Source organism: Dromaius novaehollandiae, chromosome 7 (genome assembly GCF_036370855.1).
Source record: "Dromaius novaehollandiae isolate bDroNov1 chromosome 7, bDroNov1.hap1, whole genome shotgun sequence".
Taxonomy (NCBI): domain Eukaryota; kingdom Metazoa; phylum Chordata; class Aves; order Casuariiformes; family Dromaiidae; genus Dromaius; species Dromaius novaehollandiae.
The window spans coordinates 10,531,687-10,556,890 of record NC_088104.1 but is presented as its reverse complement, the minus strand read 5'-3'; the positions used below and the strand labels follow the sequence as shown (position 1 = coordinate 10,556,890).

The 25,204-nt window shown below is 37.4% G+C and overlaps 1 protein-coding gene across 1 annotated transcript in view; it reads left to right on the top strand.

The window, feature by feature from the left end:
• CCDC93 (coiled-coil domain containing 93) overlaps positions 1–25,204 on the top strand; it is a 56,138-nt gene that overhangs the window by 29,477 nt on the left and 1,457 nt on the right. Inside the window, exons 13-22 of the mRNA XM_026097136.2 lie at positions 4,710–4,772; positions 7,792–7,865; positions 8,422–8,503; positions 9,732–9,803; positions 10,788–10,859; positions 11,122–11,230; positions 14,818–14,900; positions 18,985–19,022; positions 20,225–20,309; positions 22,788–22,901. Of these exons, the coding sequence (XP_025952921.2) occupies positions 4,710–4,772; positions 7,792–7,865; positions 8,422–8,503; positions 9,732–9,803; positions 10,788–10,859; positions 11,122–11,230; positions 14,818–14,900; positions 18,985–19,022; positions 20,225–20,309; positions 22,788–22,901 (792 nt within the window). The remainder of the gene's footprint in view (positions 1–4,709; positions 4,773–7,791; positions 7,866–8,421; positions 8,504–9,731; positions 9,804–10,787; positions 10,860–11,121; positions 11,231–14,817; positions 14,901–18,984; positions 19,023–20,224; positions 20,310–22,787; positions 22,902–25,204) is intronic.

The following is a 25,204-nucleotide window of genomic DNA, read 5'->3' as shown; positions in this document are numbered from 1 at the left end:
GTGTGTAACAAAGAAAACATTGATAAATGTGGTTGATCATAAAGTTTTTTCCATCCAGAAAAGACTTGCAAAGTATCTTTTGTACCAGCAATTTGTCATGCTGAACATTCATTTCAGCATCTCTGAATGTCTTGCTTGCACATTTATTACTAAGACAATGTGGCTATTCTTGTATTCAAGAACTGGATAGCCCTGTGAACAGAGGACTAGCTGATCAAAAGATGCTTTTCTTTTTTTTTTGTTTGTTGCATACGTTTTTTAGAGATGTTTTCTATGTTTCTGTATATTTGACTTGTTAGGTATAGTGTTGAAATTGTGAAAACAAGTCCATTCAAGAAAAAATTTAGGAAATTATTCTAAAATATGTTACAAATGGATTTTTAGCCCTTGCCTGTTATTCTATATGTTTGACTAAAAGCCAGCTATAGATTTGCTCACTGAGCTTCTTCTGTTTTTCTTTATTTTTTTTGATCTTGTTCATTGCATCTTTTGACATGACTTCAAAAAAAAAAAAAGTTTGTTGGGGGGGGAAACGCTCTTGAATTTGTGGGTAGTGTTCTGTTCATATCTGTAAGTAAGAGTAAGAATCACCATTCTCGTACTTTAACCTATTTACACTATTGCCATTTTAATGCAAAAAAGCGTAAGTGGAAAAACTATGCCAGTAATGAAATGTTGCTTCTAAAAGTGCATATTGTGCTAACCAGTGCCATGCCACTTGTAGCTTGCCGAATATGATCAAAATGCACTGTATCAGTGTCAGTAGTTGGAAGAGCTTGCCGGAAAACAAATAGTACTGGAGAAAAATTGTTGCTGATGGCTTCTATGGTTGATACTCTGTCAAGTACAACACTGCACCAGCAGCCTTCATCTTTTCTTTTCTTTTTCTTTTTCTCTTTTTTTCTGCTCTCATTGTCTGTAAGGCACACCTTACATCTTAACTCGTTGTACCCATTAAACATCAACAGTACAGGGCTTTGAAAGATAGACTTGTGTGGCATATCTCATGAGACAGTGATGTGTCCAGTCTTACAAACAACAGAGGTAAAAGAATGATAGCTTTGAAATATTTACCTGCTATAGTACAACTATGGGAGTACTAGCTTTTAATCCCTTCTGCCTAGCCACTTACTGGACCTGTGTGTTTTTTTATTTTTTTTTTTTTATTTTTTTATTTTTTAATGAGAATAAAATAGTCTCCACTTTTGGTCTATCTGTGCAGTAATCTTTTTTTTTTTTTTTTTTTTTTCTTGTAAGCTTTGAGGGGATAGATATCCCTTAAGTAAATTTCCTTTCAGTGAAACATATGCTAGGAACCATTTTTCTAAGTCTCTAAACTAGCATTCAAGTAATGCTAAGTCTAAATAAAGCTATAGATATAAAACTTCAGCACAGAAAATTGGAAAGACTAATTGCTTATTCTGTTACTTGTTTCTTCTTTTTCAACTTAAATCAAAATGTTTAATGAAGAGCCTGTGCAGGTGATTCTTTATTTGTTTTTCACAAACTCTTTGGAAAAAAAATAGACTTTTAAATGGTAGACTGTAGTAAGTGGTTTTTAGTGGGTGAATGTTAGAATGTATCTCCTTTGGAACAGGTCAAACTAGATTCATTTTTCTTTCAAAGCTGATGCAGTTCCATTTCTGTATTGCCCGCTGGCATGCCCGATCTGTCAAAAATAGCATTTTTTTTTTCTAGCCAGTAACACTGCAATTAACATTTGTGCTGTATTTTGGATCTAAACAATGTCTGTCATCATTTCTCTTTGTTCTAGAGTGAAATATTGGAAAGCAATAAAAAAGAATATACTCATTTGCTTTTGGATAAATGGTCCTGCATGTAGGTCTCCTTACATCATACACATTATAATGCTGTGGAAGTTGTCAGTCAGTCCTCAGACAGAAAAGGAAGTGTAGAGGAAACAGAACACATACAAGGACTTAACAAAATAATGCTACTATGTTATACTAAAATTAGTTGTGCTGCGTTTTTTACTTGAATTTTGTATCCCTTTAATGCTTGGTTAGTGTGAATTTTCCAAGTATGTTTATGTCAAACATAACTGGTTCCCTATCAAAATGATGACTATTACTAACAAAATATTGACAGTGCCTATCATTTAAATGCATGCTGGAGTGTCAGGCTTTCAAAATCATAAAATGGGATTAAAGATGGTTCAGTCATTCCTAAATTCCTTTGTGGATTTGTGGATTTTTTTTTTCCCCCCGGAGTGGGAACAGAAATGACAAAATGGGGTCTTCTGGAATTTTAGAAGCAGGGAAAAGAAGAAGGATATTCACTGAATTCTAAGTCATTACGGTACACTTGCATCACACTAACTCTTCTTTTAAACCACAAGGGCCAAAAGACTTTAGCTAAAAGGGCTTAAATATAAACAAAAGGAGATACAGGTGTACTGCTTGAATGTTACAGAATGGAGGCAGATACAGGCTCTCTCAGCATCTGCTCCTAGCTAGCTGGCTGCAAACCTGTTACAGATCTGTTGTAACGACTCTGTTGTAATGACTCACTCTGTAAGTACTCCATTAGGTTGCAAAGGGTATGTTTGCTCAGGTTTAGTGTTGTTCTAATGCAGTTGTACAGCTTTTGAATGGAAGCTGAGTTATATATAGCCAGATCACATCTGTCTGCAGTTTTTCTGCAGACAGTATGTACATACTTGAATGCTCAGTTTGAACATGCAGATGCTAGAATACTGCACCACACCTCTACTGTGTGCTTGCCTTGAGAGCTGTTGGTGTTCTTCGGGGCAATTAGCGCAACCTTAATTTTGAGAAAGAGAACCTAGGTACGTTTGTGTAGTAAAGGTAGCATTAGGGAACTGCAACAGCTATCTCAGGCTTTAAAAAAAAATAATAATAACATTTAAAAAAAAAATCCATATTGCAGTAGCACACTGTTCTACAGCCATGCTGTTTCCTTTTTCTTTCTTGCCTACCTGAGCAGTAAGGCTCAACAGCTAAACCGACTTAGCGGTTGTGGGTAGCGTTTGCAGCCATACTGTGTTGCTGCATTGTGCCTTTACAGTCTGGAAGATCTCCTGATGTCTGTTTGCAGTCTTAATGACTGAGATGTTCAGAAAGCATTTTCCTGGAACAGGTGGCTCTTCTATTCTACCAAACTGTAGCATAGTGTGCCTGCTGGATTACTAATAGAGAATACTCCTGTAACTTCATACATGTTGAGTGAGTTTTTTTACTTTTTCACTTCTGGCCCAAATAATTTCCTTTACTTATTACCCAGTTTTCCCGGTACATGAATGAATATGTTTGTTTGCTTTCCACATACTGTTGAGAAGATGAAAGCAGTTTGGGGAGGGGAGGAAATTTGGTTGTAAATGACAAGAAATTGGAGTCCATACTTTTAACTGCCAAAGATAAACTTCATATTACAGGAAAACTTACGTATTTTCTAAATCCGTTGTAGTGCTGTTTGCCATTTTGACAGTTGAAGGCTCTTTAATTCCTCTGTGCTTATTTGCAGTACAGAACGGTCTCAGTGTTATGTTTTTGTATGGAGGCATAGTGCTGACAGATATAAACCAAGCATATCCTTCTTTTATCATTCTAGTAAAGCATTTACCTGGCTGAAATTGTTTTGTGACTTGCCAAAGATGGCTTTTGGAGGAGTGATGTAGAAGCTGAAATAAGTTAAAAGTAACAGTCAAGACCTCCTTTTAAAAAATATTTATAAAGTTCTGGCTTGAGCATTGCAATAAGTTTTGGCAAGAATTCTTAGAGCAAATAGTCCTTGAATCCTCATGAGATGTGGACTGCCGACTTAAATTGTGATTTTTTTTTTTTTCTTCTTCATCCCCCTCAGCTAGCTAGAATTCAGTCTCTAAATTATAGGTGAAAAAAATTAAATATATAATGAAAGAGCTTTACTGTTACAAATTTGGCTCTGGAAATGGATGAATGGAGTGTTGAGCCATAGCTCCATATTACAAACAGCAAACTAAACCAACATAAAAAACTAGAACAGAAATCCAAACATGCATTTCCTTGCAGCACTTCTATTCCTCTCTTCTAACCCAAGTCCCATTTTTGTTACTATTTGTAATGTTATCTTGAATTATAAGAACTCTAGAGAAAGGATACTCTTCCAGAATTTACCTTCTGTAAATTATTTGACAAGTGAAATAGCCAGTGGCATTTTGCTGACTGCCTTCTTTTAGGCTTTCCATAGTTCCACAAAGAAGAATCTTACATAAGCTTGCTTTATTGGTATGGTACAATTTTATGGTTTGGTGCCCTGCTGCTTTTATGCAAGTCTTGAATCATCCTGACTTTTTTGGAGAAGAATAAAATGGGACTGTCCTATTAGCCTGGTATGAAACGAGGCTAACATAGCTCAGCTAAGTAACTTTCAACAATTTAGAAGAGATTCTGTCCAATAAGTTACCATTCCATTGGCCTCCATTTTGTAAAAGCCACTGTTCATTCTAGGACTGAATACATCTAGAAAGTCAGATGGAAAATATTTGCTATTAATCATTCAATCAGAATTCTCACAATGAAATGCACCCAAAGTATCTGACAGGAAAAGACGACGACTGTGATGGTATGCCTGTTGTTTAATAGGCAACCATTGTGAACTTGGCAGCTCAGATATTGTTATTCTCCATTATAGATATAATTAGAGTAAATATAGAATCAAAACTCTCTTCTTTCTCTCTTTGATAACAGCTACAAGCTAAATGTGCTGATCTGCAGGCAAAATGTGCTGAAGCAAAGAAGACATTAATCGAGGTAATCTTTGGTTTTTTATGTAAAAATTGAAAATCTGTGTGCCTTGTTCTTAGGGGAACGCGTTGTGTATGTAAAAGGGTGAAAAGAGAATTTCTGCATTGATCATGGATGTTCCTACTGGGATAGTGAAACATCTCTTTTTACTTTCTCTGTTCTTTAACAAAATGGTTAAAGAAATGTGGGTTGCCTTAATTTGAAACTAATCTTATCTATGAGTTCTCTGTGCTGTCATATCAACTAGTCAGTATATTTGTGATGAGTAGTATTTTTAGACTGTGACACGGGGATACATGTCATGGTCAATCTGGGAAATAAGTGGATATAAAGATCAAGCTTTACTTGCTTTCTAAAACAGCTCTACTTTGAAGAAAAGCCTGAGAAGCTGCTGTGGAATGAACAGTTCTGAGGAACTCTGAACAGCTCAAAGTATTTCGGAAAAATTAGACTTGCTGGATTCACTGTTGTTACAGTTGATCTGTATGATTTTATTTCTGTGGTTTGACGTTTAGTTCCATATTATTTAAACTAAACAGTGATCCTCACTGAATCTTTATTGAGACAATTTTAGTAGTAGTGTTTGTGGAAAGGAGTATTAAATTGTGAAGCTGAATGGAAGCTTCTCCTGTTAAGGTTCTGAGTTCAGGGATGAGGATGTGGATTTCTTCCTTTGTTATTGCTTAGTAGCTTTCCTAGTCCAAAAAACCCAGATTTTTTTCAGGTAATTTTGAAAGGGAGACCAGTTAATGATATTCTTGGCAAGCCCTTGGTTTCATTCCGCTGCAGCATCCTGTGTTCAGTATTATAAGCTGGTTATGCCGTTTTGTAGGATGCTGTATGTTAGGCAACCTTTCCCATTAACACATCTTACATACCACTATTGATTACTTTTAACATACTATGTAGTTTTCAGAAGATTTTTATTTGCTCAAGGTAGAATGTACTTCACTCATGCTGTTATTAGAGGACTTCTCTTCCTAGACCATTTGACTGTGGTATTTTGCAAAGGTGTTGCATAGATGGGGAGGAAGGGAACTGCTGTCAGAAAATGACTTCTTTGAGGACGTCTGCTTTGTAAATAAGACAGGGGAAAAAAATCCAGCAGAATACCAATGTCAAGTTGGTTTTAAAATTAACACACTGTGATTGCAGAAAAACCCAGTACTCAGTTATGCATCTGTTCCAAATGTATGGATTAGGCATACTGCTTTTTTTAATAAATAGTACATGTCAGTTGCAGGTTACCAAAGACACTAATGCATCTGTGATTGTAACATGATGTAAAATATGAGAAGAGAACAATGCTATTTTTAATGGTACCAGTGAATCTATTAGTAAATATATTTGCCTGAAGTGAAATGTTAGTTTTATTGAACTGTATGGAGTTTATTTGTGGTTTGGATTATTTTTGGGGTAAAAAACCCTACTTTTTTGAAGGTTTTTGTTCTTAAATTTTAGATCATTGTAGTGAATTAACTCTTGCTCTGTGTATCTTTGTCATAATGTTTCTATACAACTTAGGTGTGAAGTGTCAGTAATAGTAGTGTGTGTGTGTGTCTCCCATGAAAGTTAAGGAATTGCAATACAGGCATTGGTCAGAAACAGGCAGTTGCATCTGATCCATTTTACTGTCTGATCCTATGTCAGCTGTAGAACCCTCTTCCAGTTATAAAAATCTCATTGTGATTGGGCTTTGCTCTATGTAACTTTCTGCACTTTTGTGTAAATTCAACACGTAAAGCTTTAAATTTTTTGCCTTTTACTGTATTAGCAGTGTTTCAGTTGCACTCACAGCTTGTGGGAGGATATTATTACTGCCTTTACTTATGTTACATTCCTGTGGAGTGTGGGGCAAGATAAGCCTATTGAAGTGAATGGACGCAATGTAGAGGGTAATCATGATTTCTGCTTCTGCAAAACAAGCATGCATAGTTCAGAGAACGGTCTTTTAATTAACATGATTTCCTCCTTTGGTCTAGCTGTACAAAAGAGTGGCAAAATACAGGACTTTAAAGAACAGTACCTTGAGCAGTTCAGGTTGGCAGTTATCTGAGAGGCAGGGAGACCTTTCCTGAGATCTTGGCCTGTCAAGGACTTGACTTGAGAGGTTTGGTAACTTGTATCTGTATTTAATGTAATTAACTCCTTCCAAAACCTCCTTTGACCCAAAATCATTGTATTCAGTATGTTCTAAGCTGCAGAGTAAATACCTGTGTTCCCACATAAATTTTAGGTGAGTTGTATTTTCTTGTGTGATAATCATTCTCAGTCTCCTGCCTTTTTTTCCTGTCCTGGGTGTAATAATTTTACTTCTGTTTGCTACTGGCAGTAAATAATCTCAAACTATCTCAGCTGCCCACACCGTGGAACAGAGAAGTGAAGCAATGCCCCTTTCTAGCCAGTGTTCTCTCTGCTCTGTTGTTTGGAGCCTTTTCCTTACAGCTTGTGTAAAGGGGAGAGTCTTATTGTGCTTTGTAGCTGCATGGTCTCAAATACAATCTTGCCTTGCAGGGGCTGGATGGAGAAATTTAAGAGATCAATCTTCGTGTCGTCTTGATCACTCTAAATACATGAGGCTATTTTGGGGGGGTGGGGGGCAGAGAATCTGTAAACAGCAGTTTTCTTTTAACTGTTAAAATAGTTCTGTTTTAATCCAGCTTGATAAGAACTTCTGGCACAACCACATTAAATAGTTTGTCTGATTCCCTTGATACAAAGTAGGATTTCTACATGTGGGTAAAGGTAACTCAAGAGGGTAATTGATACATGTGCAGAGCTCATATATATGTAAATTCTACTAATACTTCCTCCTTTGGGCCTTTTTTTTTTCTTTTTTTTTTTTTTTTTTTTTTTTAAGGTCGTAATAGTGGCAAGAGAGAGACAAAGGTTGTAGGAGAGTTGCTAAAGCTTGTATTCATGGTGCAACTTACCTCATGAATTCCATAGTGTGGGAAAGCTGAGCACCATGAATCATTCTATCTGTACAAATGTATTTCATTATATTATTAATTACAACCCTTAGGTTAAGAGTTGCAGTGAAAAGCTGGACAAGGAATTGGCGGCCTTAGAAACAATAGAATCCCAAGCAGATTCTAGGTAAGGTTGGTTTTTTTTCTTCCTTTAAGACCTTTTAAGTTCTGAAAAGTTATGGTTTTAAAATGAATAATTTTGTTGTTTTGTCAGCCTAAACAAATAACTAAATTAAGCAAAAAGTTCCTCCTGCTCCCCTTACAAAGGCAGGGCACGGACACCATGTTATTAAGTCCGAATAAATATTGTGTCAGTCTGTAGTTGAAAACAGTTGCAGATGCTTAAATATGTAACACAAGCAGAAGAACCCAAGACCCATTTGACAAGTAGATGAGGCCTTCCGATCTCTGGTTTTTTTTCCTAATTGAAGCCTTCATCTTGCATAAATTAAATAGGAGGACCTCTTAAAACATCTGCAATAATGAGGGAAGAACAGGGCAAAGCCATCGAAACACTTGGTGTAATAGTACGTTCTTGTTCTGACCAATCAGTGGTGGTACGTGGATTTATACTTTACAGGAAAATTACTTAGAACTAATCTTGTTCTAGTATCTTTTCATTCTCCATCTGTTTAAATTAGAAACTAAAAGACTAATGCTATTTTCTGGGTCTTCTAATTTAGCATATTACAGAACCTGCGAGCACTTGTAGCTATGAATGAGAACCTCAAAAGCCAGGAGCAAGAGTTCAAAGCACATTGTAGGGTAAGTTTTTTTTATTATACCAGCATTGATAGAAAATATCATAAACAAGCATATGAGCATTATGTATGATATGCAAAGCTCCTGCTTTGTTGTCTGTGTGCCGTGCCCCCCCCCCCCCCCATTTTAGTGGTATTTTACTGGTTCTGCAGTGTACCATATGTGCAACAAGGCTGGACAAACTATAAGGCTGGAACGGGAATAACTAGAAGCCCTTGCCCTTGAGCTGAGGGGGAAGAGAGGTATGAGGAAGGATGCAGGGATATCTAAATTAGCATGGCCCTCAAGGTTCTGTAGTGCCTGGGACTCTAGTAAGATGGTTCCTAGACGTAGTATTAGATCAGCCCTGTGCTGGTCACGGCTGTGGCTCTTTTTGTTCTCTTTACCATTCTACAGAGAGTAACTTGGAGTGGGGTGGGAGGGCACCACACAGACTGTAAGGTTGAGATCTGACTGTTACTAGACACCCACCTACACTATTCACAACCTGAGAGAAATTGTCTCTTCTTGGATAACATAGCCGACAGTGCCCTGAGGGACACAGTGCCAAAGATGAAGGCTTCTTGAAGGCCCCTGGCTTTGGAGCCACCCACCAGAAAAGTCAAGACTGAGATGCAGCTATTTCAGTTTTCAGAGCATGTTTCAGTTTTAGTAGTTATTACTGTGTTTTGTTGCCCTGTTTACTGCTCTGTTGATGGACTGCCTAGAAATATCAGAAAGAATTTTCATTCTCTTTTCATTGCATTAAATTCCTTCCACTATTGTTTAAGTAGAAGTAAAAAGAAATACTGCCCTGAGGCAGAGATTGAACTTAGAACACCTAATTTACCCATATATACCTCTTCTTGGAAAGTTGTAATGGAAGCTATCTTGCAACTAACCTTCGATTCGTTCATTATACATTATACTGTAATATTACTTTTCTTCCTCAGTCTGATTTTCCATATCATTCATTACTCATTTTTGCTGGATCTAGATATTTGCAAATAAGAAATAAAGCTGTTTCTGTGTTTGATAAAAGAGGATGTTCAGTTTTATGTAATGAGTAATAATGGCTGCCTTAACTTTAGGCAGAGAATGACATTTAATCTTACAAATTTACAAATGTTGAGGTGTGTGGTCAACTCCAGAAATTTGTTGTAGATGTGTGGAATCAAGCTTCCTTCCATCCCCAGTATAAAAGAGAGATCTTGATTAAAAGCAACAAAAACTTTTTTTTCTTATTTTAAAGGAAGAAATGGAGCGACTTCAACAAAATATTGAGAATTTGAAAGCAGAGGCAGTGGAAAATGGGGAGGAAGAGGTAAATAGCAAATGCCTAAGAGTTTACTTTTAATTTGTGCTTTAAAATCCTATTTTAGGTCCTTCTGACTTTTGGCACGTTCTAGAAAGCATTAAAATTCGTTGTCTTTGTAGTATCAGAGAAGAATTGCTGGGTGTTAGGAGCCATGTGTACCTCTGATGACAAAAAGAGTTTCTTCTCAAAAATGTTTGCTTGATTATTTTTTTTTAAAGTGGTCTTGTTTAGTAGCTGGAAGCACAAGTTTTCAGTGGCTCAGTACACTGCATGCAGTAAGCAGCTGTCAAAACTTTGGATTTTACACAAGTGCATCCAGACTGATGGGAATGAATGAAGAGTATAGAAAAGGAAAAGGCTGAATCACTTGTATTTTAAATGAATAAATATTGATATATTTGTGTGTCTGAAGTCAGGTAGATTATAGGTCCCACAATGCTGTTGTCCTCCTGAACCCAGCATGAGAAAATTGAAATGTAAGCTTAGAGCTTAAATTTTTACAGAAGAAAGCATGATCACAAAATCCCCAAGCAAGCAAATCTAGAATGCGTGTAAGAGGGTTCGATTTCTGTCCTGGACCATGTTTATCATTAACTCCTCCACTGATTCAAAGAATGAACATTCAGAAGATGAGCATAGAGAAGAATCTTCCCATACATATCTGTTATTCTCTCTTTGTTTTCGTGAGAGTGACTGTTGCTAAGCAGTGGAAAAGCTATTGACAAATCTTGAAAACTAAATATCAAACACTTGAAAGCTAGCAAAATGGAGTTGGTTGCTGTGAAAGATATTAATGATTTCTTTCATGCATATCATGAGTCACTGAAAAAAAAAAAGTGAAAGGTGTTATAAAGTAGGTTTCATTGAATGACAGATGAACAAAGCAACAAAAAACCCAAACCAAAACAAATCCAATTCGCACGCTTTTTCAATTGCAGATCTGATTTGCTACTGTAATCCAAAATTATCTTTTGGGTTCTCAAATTCTAGGAGCCTAATAAGATTATAGACCAGCAGTACAAAACTGAGAAAGATAAGCTTCAAAAGATACGGCTACTACTGGTGAGTAACCCCTTGTAAATTTACTGGAACAAAGTTACTGATGTCTTTGTCATCTTCTTGCTTTTAATACTTCTTTTACTTTTTGTTATTATGACTTTAAAAAAAAATAAGTTCTGTCACAGGCCAACTGTAAATAAAATTGAGTCAGTCAATACTCTTTTTTGAAATTAAGTATTTAGTAACGAAATCTTGCTGGGTGGGTGTCATCCATTTTAAGAAGAGAACTAGTAGAGACTTTCTGTCTTCCTTCTTTTCTATTCAGGCCCGAAGAAACAGAGAAATAGCCATTTTACAACGCAAAATTGATGAAGTACCCAGCCGAGCTGAGCTAACGCAGTATCAGAAAAGATTTATTGAACTTTACAGTCAGGGTATGTATATCAAACGGAAACATTCTACTGAAGGCTAAAGCCCTGGAAGGGAGGGCAATTGCTTCATAAGCCGATGGTGCATAACAACAGCTCTTGCTAATTCTGTGGTATTTTAAGGGTCATTTGACACTCACATAATGCACCCAATTTTCAAGGTTTTATAAGCTGGCTATATAATGCTTTTGAGGATGAAACTTGATGCACAAGCTGTCTGGAGTGAATTTTGTCTGCAGAAGATTCAGTCATTTGAATCAATGATCAGTGTGTTTAGACTGAAGTCCTTAATCTGCCATTTACAAATGAGGTAGCTGTATGTATAAATCATGTTTACTCTGCTCTTAACATTGGATTGTTTTCTTTGGCATGAGATGCCTGGTTCTGTATACAAACTATGTCAAGAACTAAAAGGAAAGAGTTTCTTGAAGGGATTGTTTTCCATCATTGTTGCTTCATAAATGTACCCCTGCCTTCAAAAAAGTCAAGGAGAATCTGGAGAACTACAGGTCGATGAGCCTTATCTCAGTTTCTGGGAAGGTGATGGAACAAATCCTCCTGGAAACCATTTCCGAACAACTGAAGGGCAAGAAGGTGATTGGGAGAAGTCAGTATGGATTTATGAAGGGGAAATCGTGCCTGACCAATCTTCTGCAATGCCTTCTACTGTGAAATGCCTGGCATGTTGTTTATCTCAACTTTAGCTGTGCTTTCGACATTGTCTCCTGTAGCATTGTCACTGACAAACTGATGAAGTACAGGCTAGATAAGTGGGTGGTGAGGTGGATTGAAAACAGCTGTTGGGCTTGAAGGGCTGTGATCAGCTGCATGAAGTCCAGCTGGAGGCCAGTTACTAGTGGTATATCCCAGGGGCCAGTACTGCTTAAGATCTTCTTTAATGGTCTGGATGATAGGATAGAGAGCCCCCTCAGCAAATTTGCAGTTGATACAAAGGTTGGAGGAGTGGTTGATGCATTGGGTGGTTGTGCTGCTATTCAGAGGGACCTTGACAGGCCGGAGAGATGGGTGAGGAGGAATATCACAAAGATCAACGGAAAGTGCAAAGTCCTGCATCTGGGAAGGAATAAAGCCATGCACCAGTATAGGCTGGAGCCTGATGGCATGGAAAACAGCAGAAAAGGACTTGAGGGGTCCTGGTGAACAACAAGTTGACCACAAGTCAGCATTATGGCCTTGCAGCAAAGAAGACCGGTGGCATCCTGGTCTGCATTAAGAAGACTGTTGCCAGCAGATCAAAGGAGTTGAGTATTTCCTTCTGTTCAGCACTGGTGAAACCACCTCTGAAGTCCTGTGTCCAGTTTTGGGCTCCCCAGTACAACGGAGATATGGACCTACTGGAGCAAATCCAGCAAAGGGCCGCAAAGATAATTAAGGTTTTGGAGCATCTGTCATATGAGGAGAGGCGGAGAATGCTGGGACTGTTCAGCCTGGAGAAGAGAAGGCTCAGCGTGATCTTAATGTGCATCAATACATGATGGGAGGATATAAAGATGATGGAGCTGGTTCTGTGGTGCTCAGTGACAGGACAAGAGGCCGTGGGCACAAGTTGAAATACAGGAAATTCCATATAAATGTAAGAAAAAGCTTTTTTACTCTGAGGGTGGTCAAACACTGGAACAGATTGCCCGGGCAGGCTGTGGAGCCTCCATCCTTGGAGATTTTCAAAACTTAACTGGACGTAGTCCTGGGCAGCCTGTTCTAGTGCCCTGCATGGAGGGGTTGGACGATTCTGTGAAAACAAATCCATTCAGAAAACAACTTAGGAAGCTATTCCAAAACATGCTACAAATGGATTTTTAGCCCTTTTCTGTCCCTCTGTATGTTTGACTAAAAGGCAAGCTGCAGGTTGGCTCACTGTGCCAAGCTGCCACTTTCTTAAACCCTAACTGAAGTGTCTTCCTTTATAAACATTGAGCTATAGTTTCAAGAGAACCAGTGAGCCAACTGGCTCTTCTTCCCCCTATTTTCTTCCTCCTCCTCCTCACCTTACATGTGCTCTGGTGTATGTTGGAGTCTCCATGAGCTGATACAGCTTGCTAAACCAGTGGAAAACATGGATAGTTTTTTTCTGAGTTAATAAATCCAATCAACTGAAAGATCCATGACTGGCAGAGCTCTTCCATCTGGCAGCAGTTGAGTCCTACAAAAACTGAACTAATCAGGAAAGCACATCTTGTGGAGAAAGCCCTTCTGGAGATTGCTGCATGTGCATAGATTCATGCAGTTTGTCAAGAAGCAACCTGATTTCAGCATTTGGAAAATCTCCTTCATGGAACATGTGGGGCAGCCCTTCATACCGTTCTTGATTCCTCTGTGCTTTCGCACTCCTTGCGCTCTTCTGTGTGCTTCTATAGGCTACAGCATATCCAGAATATGCGTTACAGTCATACTGTGGTGACGAGAAGGCTCTTCGGTCCATTATATCTCACTACTGTAGAAGTAAGGGACTACTAGTGCCTTTCTGGATTACAGTCATTAAAATGTTCACCTTTGAGCTGTAGGTTGCTGGTTTGATTTCTGTGTGAGAACAGAACTCTACAAATCATTTTACAGTTTTGTAAAGATTTTATGGCAGCTCGTTAGCCTTTAGACTATAATGTAATGAAGATGATTTCATTCTGGCTTATTTGGCCTGCTCATGACCTCTGGAATAACTTTTATCATTAAATCATTTCCTCTTTTTGAGCCATACCCTTTTCTGGGTTCAGGATTCTAGACAGTGCTTAATAAATTAACCATAGTAATTTTTGCCAACTGTCCTTCTCTGTTGAACTTCTCCCTCGAGGATCCTAAATATCTTAGTTTTCCTTAGACCTTGAAGAACTAAAGAACAGAGGAACACTTAGCAGCCTTGGAATATCAGTCATCATTGTCTCATAGGCCCAAAGGGGATGAATGTGTGAGCCTTACCTTCCCCACCAAGCTGTGACCATATGCTACAGTCACCTAAAGCAGCCTTTTGAAAAGAAGGTATTGTTTAATTATATCAGCATAAGCAAGTTGTAAGAAGAAAAGAGGCTTTAACACTGTCAAGGCTTTCTTGGGTATCTAGCTCATCTGTAGCTTGAAGGGTATAGTATAAGATGTGCAGCTTCTCTCCTCCATCCACCCCTCTCCCTATAGTGTTGGATTATCTAGTTCCTATCTGTCTTTGCTTAATCCCTTCTCCCTCCACGCATAAACAAACACTTAAGTTATGCTAGGGCAACTGTTAGCAGCACAGCAACCTGTGAGGTGCAAAGGAAAACTTATGAAAGACGTATGGACAGACAACGACAGGGAAGCACAGCTGACAGTGCCAACTTTTGTTCACATAAAGTGTGGTCAACAGTTTAGGTTTAATTTAGACACTGAAATGTGCTATTTTGGAGTCCAGTGCTCATATAACCTGCTAGTTGCAAACTCTGCTGGAGATTTACATGCAGATGCAGTATTCTTTCAGGATGTATTAAAGAGTGTCTTCTATTATTAATAGTACAAAGTTAGAGCAAACAGTAAAGCCTACAAAGTATTTTTATAGGTTCTGTTTCACCTAATGCTCTTTTATTATTCTACCCTTCTGTTGTTTGCAGTGTCAGCAACTCACAAAGAAACTAAACAGTTCTTTACTCTTTATAACACACTGGATGATAAGAAAGTATATTTGGAGAAGGAGGTAAGAAAATATTACTGTTTTCTAAATGTTTAGTCTGTGGAGGAGAAGATGCAGAGTTCTTGCATAGCTTTCATATTCAGCCTTGTCAGAGGAGGGTTAATAATCTTTACAAGTAAAAATGAAACTACTGGCTTCATAAAAATACTTAAATAATATTAATGTGAAAATGGTCTGCATTATTAAAAAAAAAAAAGTGGTATCGTTAGTATGGCACGTTCAAATTACTGTGTTCACAAAACATGAAAGACATTTGATTGACAAATATCTCTGTCTTGGTGTTACAGGAGTAAATCAGCCTCACTGTCCTCTTGATTACTATTTTTTCTTATGAATTCACGCTATAATTATTGACTTTTGGAGACCAAATTTCAGCTGTTTTCAGCAATATCATAGTTAATTCTCAAGGTCTCATCCAGCCTACACTGAAGTCACCGATGATTTTAGTGGGTCAGGATCAAAGGAGAATTTTTGTGAAAGCAAGTTGTTATTCCCTTCTCCTTGTCCCCACTATACAGAGTTGGGCTGCTTCTTGAGGATGACTTAATCAAGTGATTTCAGTTTTCTTTTTTGCAATGATAGACATGTGACTTCAGTGAAGATGGAGAAGTAGGAGGAATCAAAACTTGATTAAAAAATGACAGCATCACTTTAAACTGTAAAAGGTTTTGATACTTCAGGCTTCTCTGATTCTAATACAATAAGAACAGAAGATGGTTTAACTGGTTTTGCTGTAATATATTTGATTGCTTAGCATGTGAGACAAGCCATAGTCAATTTTATGACTATGTAAAGGCAGTTTACTTCCTGGATTAGGACTGAAGAAGGTGAGCATCCATTTCCTTCCCATAAGCATTTGATTCTGCTACATGAGCTAGATAGTGTCCAGTTTTTCAATTTGGAAAATCAGTAATTTATGTATCTTTTTCTGAAGGCATGTGATCTTGACAGTTGCTTGCCGTAGAACTCAGTTAATGGAATAGATTTAAAAACAGAAGTGTTCAAGAACACTGTGCAGCGGGTACTGTACCTGTGGTAAAACTCTGAGAAGGCGTAGCTGTGGGGAGAAGGGGAACTTTTGGCAAACAGCAGTCCTTCAGGCTAGAACGTAACATGTTAGGCATGTACAAGAAAATGTTAGCTGTGGAAAAATCCCACTTCATCCTTTCCTGGTTCTCTTATTTAATTCTACAGTAACTTAGTACAGTTTCCTTGCTTTGGTTTTAATAACCTTAAAAAGTGTTCCATGTGAGTCTGCCAAAGTTTGCTGGAAAGCTCACAGATACTCCACTTCTGTGCAGAACTTACTCAGAGATATAGTGTCGTCTTCCTCTGGCAATCATGCAAGACTAGGCTTTCTCACAGACTTTCTGGAGGCCAGGGTGATGAAAAAAAGACCAGAACACTGTGTTCATACTGATATTCTAAACTTTGACTTCCCTAGTTTACCTTGATACAGGTATTTTAAGACCTGACAGTAGTGTTAGGGTAGATATGTCTTTTTCTGTTACAGGAAAGTATTTTAGTGCAATATAAACATTGTCAGAATCCAGACTGCATCACAATGAATTTAAAAATAACTTCTGTGACTGGATGGCAGTTTGAATATTTTTACAACTATTTTACAATTATAATATAATATACAAATACAATATACAAAATATTTGTAAAAACATAAGTTCTGTGCTGAATTGTGCAGTTTTTTATAGAATTATGTATGTTTTGAATTAGATCAATGATGAGTACAAGGCAGCATCTTACAGAAAGCTGTAATTTCACCTATTTTGATGTTTATTACATGCTCTAGAAATATACAATATGTGGGAGAGGTTTCATTTTAGCATAAGCTAATGATATTTCTTAAAACTTTTCTGCTTCATGATCCTTAAGTTCCTCAAATAAGTTACCTTGGAATTATAGGTGTAACTTACCCTTTTGTCTCCTGAAAGTATGTGGTTTCCTTGTGTTGCTTTTCACATTGGAAATAAGGTTTCAGCAAGCAAATGCTGTCTGATAATACATGTGCAAAAGATTTCTATGCTTTTGGCACCTTTGTTTTGTAAGGATTTTTGACAGATACCTTTTTAAATGCAGAAAAACCCTCAAACAACCAAAAAACTTTCTTATAATAGGCTGAGCATAATTGCTTTAAAATAACAAGTTACAATTACCATACAATGGGGTTGTGGCTGTGAAGATTAGCATTGTAGCATGAAAGATCTCGGCTCATATCGTTGATAGTTTTGATCATATCTTATAAAAGATTCATTTTTAAAATGCTGCAGAAGTTGTGAACTCAGTTTTTTCATAATTATTTTTGCTGTTTGGGTTTGGCCCCTGGTTTTCCAATTTTGCAATATAACACATCAACACTCTTACTTTGTCATAGTTGCAAAATACTACTTTTCATTACATGAATGTTTTGCAGTATAAACTGTGTAATCACATTCCAAAAAGCACACTTTTAAGAAGTATCTGGAGGCAAAGGCACAGGTATGGACTTGGCAGATATTTGTAAATTGTGCAGTCACTGCCCTTAATTGACATACTTTCTTTCCTCTAAATAACAGGAGTTCTTAAACATCTTAACCTCTTTGGATTATGTTTGGATTTTTTTGTTTGAATCTTTAAAAGGTCAGGAATGACTGTGCAGATTGTGCCATGCATGTGCCTATCGCTTTGCCGTTCATATTTTTAGATCTGCAGGAGATCAGTTTAGCTTTCCATAGTAGTGGGGCAAGTGGTTCTGTGCTTAGATTTGTGCAGTACAGAACACTTTCAATTATTTGTCAAAAGGAGAAACTGCATGGAAGATTTGGCCACGTGAGCCTTGCATGAGTATTAAAAGCCAAGATAAAGAATCATGTTAATTGTTACTTGTAAATTTTACTGTTCTCAGCAATATTTAGAAAGCAAGAAAAAAATCGGAGGAGGTTATATGGAAAATATTCAATATATACTTCAATTAGTGGAGGAGTTTTATACCAAGAGCAACAAAATATCCCTGTTACATTGTCGTAAACTTTTCTTTATATCTTGATTTAGCGTAGTGTTCATTTTACATAACAGGAGCCATAGTCTTGCTGTGTTGAGTGTGTAAAACCATTCTATACTTCCAATGTTCATCTTTTAACAGCCTGTAAAATTTGTATAAGCAAAGCAAGTACCAACGCACAGGTTGTTCAGAAACTCTAATAAAACTCTAACTGAGTTTATGCTGTACAGTGAACACAGTGTGGAAATTCAGCTGCTATTCCTGCACTGCTTGGTGAGTCTGCACAGCGTTGTGGGGAGATAGTGGTCTGGTCTCCAAAGCGATAGTTCTTTGCTGATAAAATATTCTGCTCAGGCTGAGCTGAAATGCAGCGTCTTGACAGAGCTGCACTGCTCAGCCTCAAAGCTGCCATCTTCAGTACTGGGGTGGGAATAAGTATTTTGCAAGCTGGTGCAGTATTGACTTGCCCTAACACTTGTATTGATGAAAATTATGTCTAAATGCAGATCTTGCATATATTTGATGTATGGTTTGTTTTGTTTTTAAGATACTTTTTCATTTATTATTCTGTTCAGCTTGCAAGCATACTCAGGGCTGTGTATGTGTGAAACCCTGTTTCTTCTACCTTTGTCTTTACAACTAAAACCAGTTATTCAAACCTAACAGTTTCTGCACATACTTGTGTACCATCAGTGTTGAACACTGGGCTATTACCTGTCATGAATTTGTATGTCAAGTTTCAACACAGGTGTAGGCCATCTTAGTTAATTAGTTTAGTCCAGAAAGTCATCCTAAAGGAAAATTCTCAGTTGGACAGCTGGGCATCAGTATGACTAAGAGTCTCGCTTGCTGTGCAAGACTTGCTTCGTTTTACTGTGGCTCCTCTGCTGGGATAGATTTCAGTAATGCAGAGGGGGATGTGGTTTCTTTTCCTAAAAGAAGTCCATAGTGATTTTCATACAGCTGACTGCTTGTCAGGGCAGTATTTGTATGGTCAGTTTTTAGATCTGAATTTCATCTTATTGTTCATGAAAATTGATTCTGACAGAAAGGACAGTGTATATATTCTGTTTTCTTTTTTTAAATTCACAGGTTAACTTGCTGAATTCTATTCATGACAACTTTCATCAGTAAGTCATGGTCAATTTTCTCTTGATAGTTGCAATAAGTAGTAGGGCTGGTTGGAAGAATAGGAGGGGGCATGACTCTAAAAATTGGTTAGTTTTTTTTCATTTAAACTGTATTATGAAATACAATGACAAATTCTGTTTAAAGTAGTTAGGGGAGTCATAGACTTGATACTACCTAACATGTATAGTCAACATATGGTTTTTAATAGCTGGCTCTTCAATTGCATTTGTGGGAAAAAAAAATCATTCAGTCATAATTTTCCTGGCATTAATTGAAATATTTTTCTCATTTCTGTGAAGTTGTGGTTACCGTGATGAAGTGTTAAGTCTTTTGGTAAAATCATGGTCCCACTGGAAGTTCAAGGTCAAATATCAGTCTGCAATGCAGCCAACATTTGTTTCTTTCTGTTTTTTGGCTTCTGGGGGGAAAAAAAAATACCCAGTGTAAATGGCTGTTTTAGTAGTTCTAAACAGTTCTTCCTACTGTATCTTTTAAAAATTCTTTTGTGAAGTTATATGACTACTTTTTCCAGACAAATTCATGATCTTTTTGCTTGTTTCCATATACTTGTATCCTTTTGTCTTGGGTCAGGTATCACAATAGGAAAAAAAATTTCTAAAACCTTTAATTGGTACAAAAAGCAGGAATTATTTCAGATGTTTTCTTTGCAGCACAGATTGTAGATCTGTTTTGCTGAATTATGAAATCCTTTTGATTCTGTCCAGTCAGAAAGTTGCGCTGTAGTTTGGCACGGTTTTTTGGATTGTGTATGTTTTTTGTTTTAATTTGTTCAAGGTATGTTACGAGTTCAAAATCACTTCTGGGCTTTTCCTAATGGGGTACAAAGCTGTGTTCAGAATATTTACTGACCTCCTAGCCCGTTAGTCACCTTCCTTATTTTGACATCAGCTGCTCTTAAAGTTTGTTTGCAATGTCACTTTTGGTTAAGTAATTGCAATTTATTTCTGTTCTTGTGCGAAAGTAGTAGACTTGTACTGCCAGGGAAAACACTTGTGATGGGCTCTCTGATAGTTTATACTAGCTGAAGATCTGCACTGTTACCTGAAATCAGTGATTTGAAGATTAATTTTCTTACTTACTAAGCAATGTGTATAGTTGGACCTAGGTATATATGAAAGATAGAAAAGATGAAACATTATCCCACACATTCCTATCAGTCATTATCTTTTTCTCTTTCCAGAGCAATGGCTTCCTCTGGTTCTCGTGAGCAGTTTTTACGGCAGATGGAGCAGATTGTAGAAGGCATTAAACAGAATCGGATGAAGGTCTGAGACTCTTCTCACTTTCTTTGCTAGAAGCTGGGAATTATTTCAGAAAACCTTTTAGATAATAACTATTTATGGAGAAATCTATTATGTGAGGTGCAAATTAATTAAGCAACTAACAAGTCCTTTCCTCGTCACATCCAGAAGAAAGTGCTCACCACAAAAATGTTAATGAGTAGAATAGAGCAGAGGTGTTGTGGCACTTCTCTCCTGGCAGGCAGGTTGTAGCAGTGGAGTTTTAGTGGCATTGTAGTGATTTTTGATGCTTGAAACCACTGTACATCAAGGCTCTTGATGTATAATGAGGGTCTCGAGGTGAAACAGATTATGAAAATACTTCAACAGTGCAATTCTCTACTGAAGATAAGCTTAAAGATGGTTACATTTATTTCTCTTGGAAGACTGACATTCTTTTAATTTGGCAGAAAGCAACTGCAGCAAACAGAAACTGCCCATGAGTTCAGTGTTCTTTTGTCCTCCATTTTACATATAGAAATGAGTAACAGCTTGGTAAATCAAAGGAGCGATAGCAGATTGAGGGCTCTGCAGTGACTTTCTTCACGTTCTTGCAAATGGACCCTTACAACCTTGAAGTCTGTAAAATTATTCTGTGCTCTTACTGTATTCTCAAGTGGAATCAAAAGTGTCAGCTGCTTCATGTGCAAAGAAGGGAGGGGTAAGGGAATGGGAGATGTCATGTCAGATGGCGGTCATTATTTTGAGGGAAAAATACAATCTCTGCACCTCTGATGGTGGCTGGAAACAATGGCAGCTTACTTCATTTGTGTTGTATTTCTCCCTTGGTGGTTTTGCCACTGACATATTGTGAGTGAGGTCACAGCTATAGCTAATAACTAATATTAGACACTCTAAGTATCTGGATGAGGAGGAGGTGGCAGTTACAGCTATCTGAGGAAGCTAACCAGAAAGCTTTTGAATGAAAAAGTTAAGTCTGTCTGGATAGAGAGCAAAAATGGATTATTAGTGATGGAGTAGATAATCAGACAGTACCTTTTAATGGTTGGTTTATCAATGCCAGTGAAGAACCTAACAAGAAATGGTTGCTTCTGCAGCGGAAGCCTTCTTGTGTTTTTGTGGTGTTTGTTTTTTTTCCTCTTTTTTCCTTATTCTTCACCTAGCAAAAGTCCCTTTAATTACTTTGTTTTGAAGAGACAAAGTAGTCTTATACAGCAAGAGTTATCCGCCACCTTGACGATTTAGTCTGATCCACTTTACTTCCATCTGCAGTGGCTTAGAAGCGCTCACAGTCAGTTACCATGATTCTCTCTTAAAGAAAGGCCATTTTAATTGTTTTCTGTACAGACCTGATGACCCTCTACCTGAGGATAAATTCCAGTTTTCAAAGCCCACCATATTGTAACTGCATTGTAAAAGAGGCCTAGAAGGAAATCAGACATACTTGTTACTGAGAACAAGTAACTTGCAAACAATAATTTCTGTGTGATAATAGATATTCATGAGACTTTCTGAGGAGAGACAGGTTGGTTTTCACTGTGAAGAATATATCAAGAAAGATTGTCATGATCATGCACAAAAGGAGAAATTTATTGAAGGACAGTAATAGGGTCTTATCTCTTCACAAGAACCTGGTTCCTTGATGTTTTAAGCAGTATAGTTCTTAGCCTTGTTCTGAAGGAGTGGGATGCATATGATAATGCTTTTTCTGTCTCTTGTCTCGTTCTGTCTGCGGAGAGTCATTTGAAACAGGAGAGGAATGCAACAAGCATATTCACATGGCTGTTCCTTAACACCAGAGAAGAGCAGGAAAAATTTACTTTCTAGACTAGCAGCAACCTCTTCTGTGGTGCTTATGATGGAAGGACTTTGTTAGGACTGCTCCTGAGAGGAAGGCAGTCTGTTCTGTAATAAGTACTGATCCTCTTCACTCTTAGGGGTTTACATTATGCTTGACACAACTTTGGCACGTTCCACTCCTAGGTTGAGAGAAGAGGGGAGAAGAGAGATTTCTTAAGTGTAGGTCTTGCGCAAATACAGCATTGTATAGTAAGGTAAAGATGCCTCCCCCATGTGATCGATACAGCAAACTTGAACACTGAATCAAGATCTCGGTGTTTCATCCAAAACCTCCGTTTTTTCATTAATTAACTTCACTGAGTCATCTTTGATGGAACACTGTTTAGTGGGCAAGATTCTGGGCTTGCAGAGATGTACACCTTAGTTCAAATCTGAATGTTCCCTGTAGCGCTGCTGCAACTGAGACTTTAGCTTTAGGGTATTTTTGTTTGTTTTTGTCAAGAGCTGGCCTAAAAGTTCATTGTATTAAAAGCACCAGCCAGTGGTATCACTTACGTATCATTTATGAATCATCTGTCTCCCATTATCTATAGTAGACAGTTGTCTGTGTGTCTGTGTATGTATGTATATATCTGTGCATACATGTATATATACCTACACGTACATAGTATATGATCTTCTATTCTTCCTATATACCAACAGATGGAAAAAAAGAAGCAAGAAAACAAAATGCGAAGAGACCAATTGAATGATGAATATTTGGAACTTCTAGAGAAACAGAGGCTTTACTTTAAAACAGTGAAAGAATTTAAGGAGGTAAGAGCACTTTTGCTAATGTAGACTGGTGAGTATTTGAGCTGGTAAATAGTTGCTTACAAAGGTGTTCTGCTCAGTGATACTGGTTGCTTTGAATGGATCATAAACTTTGCTTTTAGTAAGGGTCAAATTTCTGGATATATGGATTTGCCAGAACTTTTTCTTTCTTTCTGAATTTCTCTTCTGAAGTCTCAAAGTTAAATCACAAAGAGAAGTGGTCTGAGGAGACAAACAATCTCATTTTGAGAACGAGCTCTCTGTTACAGAGAAATGGGCATTTTTCAGATTATTGGAATGGCTGAAGTGTTTTCTCAGCACAAGAACTGTGTGTGTGTTTTTTGTTTTTTTTAAGGCTCATAATGTAGCTCATTAAAATCTCATTGAGCAGCAGTTAGAGGGCAATAAATGACTTGTTATTACAAATACTATAATTAGATATTAGAGGATAGTCAGTTGCAAAGTTGTCTATACATTAAAGAAAATCTCAGCAACTAATTGGCGATAAGGTTGAGTTTTTGGAAGAACAGCTAATTCCACTCCTATTCAAGTCCACAATGGCAGAGGCAGGTCACAGGCTTCTTTTTCAGGAGTAGATTCTATGCTGCTTTGCTTTTCAGCATAATATTAGTGGCTTAAGTAATAATTGCTTTAGATGTATTAATGCTATAAGAGCTAATGAGACCTGTTTTACTCTCTCAAACTTCTCTTTGTGCATCATGTGTATCCTTGGGATGAGGTGTTAGGCCTTTGGGGTACACTGTACCACAGTTGTAGCAAGAAAGGCAAATTTCTGGAATTCAGTTCGTGACTCCTGCTTAGGAGTTGACAGTGGAAGTAATTCAAGTAGGTTAAGTCATCTTGGAACAAACACGAAGGATTGTTCCTTGACGTTTATTGCTTAAAAATTCTGCAAAATTAGGGTAATATACAGTAGCTCAGCAATCTGGGTAGGAAACTTGATTGCAGAATAATGTTAGAGCCTTATATGAAAGCTAGTGTAAAAGTGAAAAAGTCTGCCAGTGGATAGAGGAGTGAATGTGCATGCCTGTGTTGTGTGTGGAGGGGTTGTTTGTGGGTTTTTTGTGTTTTGTTAATGAAGTAAATCCAGAAAATGGAAGATGAAGCAATTCAGCATTTTAAGATTTCTGGAAGTGTGTAAGCTCTGATGTTCAGTGACTTAGTTTCTGGCTTGATTTAAGTATTAACTTGTGCATTGATGTTTATACAATACTTACAATGTGATGTTCACAGTGTCTCTTGGTGGATCTCTCCACATGATTCTTGGACTCAAACTCTTTTGTCACAGACAGATTTGCAGGCCTCCTTGTTTCTGGGGAAGTATTAATTTGTTATTGAGCAAGCTTTGTATTTAAGTTTCCTAGTGGAATCTCTTGGAGATCCATGAACAGTTAGGTATTGGAGCAGAGAGGGTGATGGAAACGTGTGTGAGATTTTTTTATCAGAATGAGTCTTGCTACTCATACATAATAATACTTCCTGAAGGCATTTATTTCAAGACTCAATTAGGTGTCCTGTGCATGCATGCCCTTTGTGATAGAAGAATCCATATTGTAGATGAGAGAGCTGGTGGATTACTGAGTTTGTCCTGGGTATTTGTTTCTAAGTCTAATAAAGGAAATGGCCAGCCTTCTTGTCTAACTACTATGAAAGTACTCTTAATACTTCATTGATTTAGCTTCTCCTTGGTTTCCCTTAATCATCATAATGTGCTTCTATTAGTTATTGTCTCGTTGATAATGAATGACAAAGTAGTGCTGCCAACAAAATTGTCTTTTGATTTCTGATGTTTGGGGAAAAAACATCTTTCTCTAATTTGTCCTGGTTTGTTCTGAGACAGTTCCCTCCTGTTTTGGATTGCGTACTCTGGGACACTGACAGGGACTGCTTAGCTATGTTTATGACTGGCAGAATTTTATGTCCTATTTACAGCACTTAGATGTGTGGTGTTTTTATGTTTTTTGTTTTCGGTTCCTTTTGTTAAGCATACAGAAGCCATTTGTCTTCCGCTGCCTTTGTGAGAGCATTTCTACTCTACCTTTTTTATCCTGTCTTTTACCCTAAAAATAAACACATATTTTAAAATGGCGATGGCTTGAGAACAGATAGTACGTACATATGTACATACATTTCTTGACTTGTTAGTGTTCATGGAACAACTTTTTTTTGTAAATTGTTTTCTGATGTTCCAGATCACAGTAATCTCGATTTCAGTTTTTTTCAATTTATAACTAAAAAGGTGGATTTGCTTTAGCTACTTATAACAATTTTAGACTAATGATCAA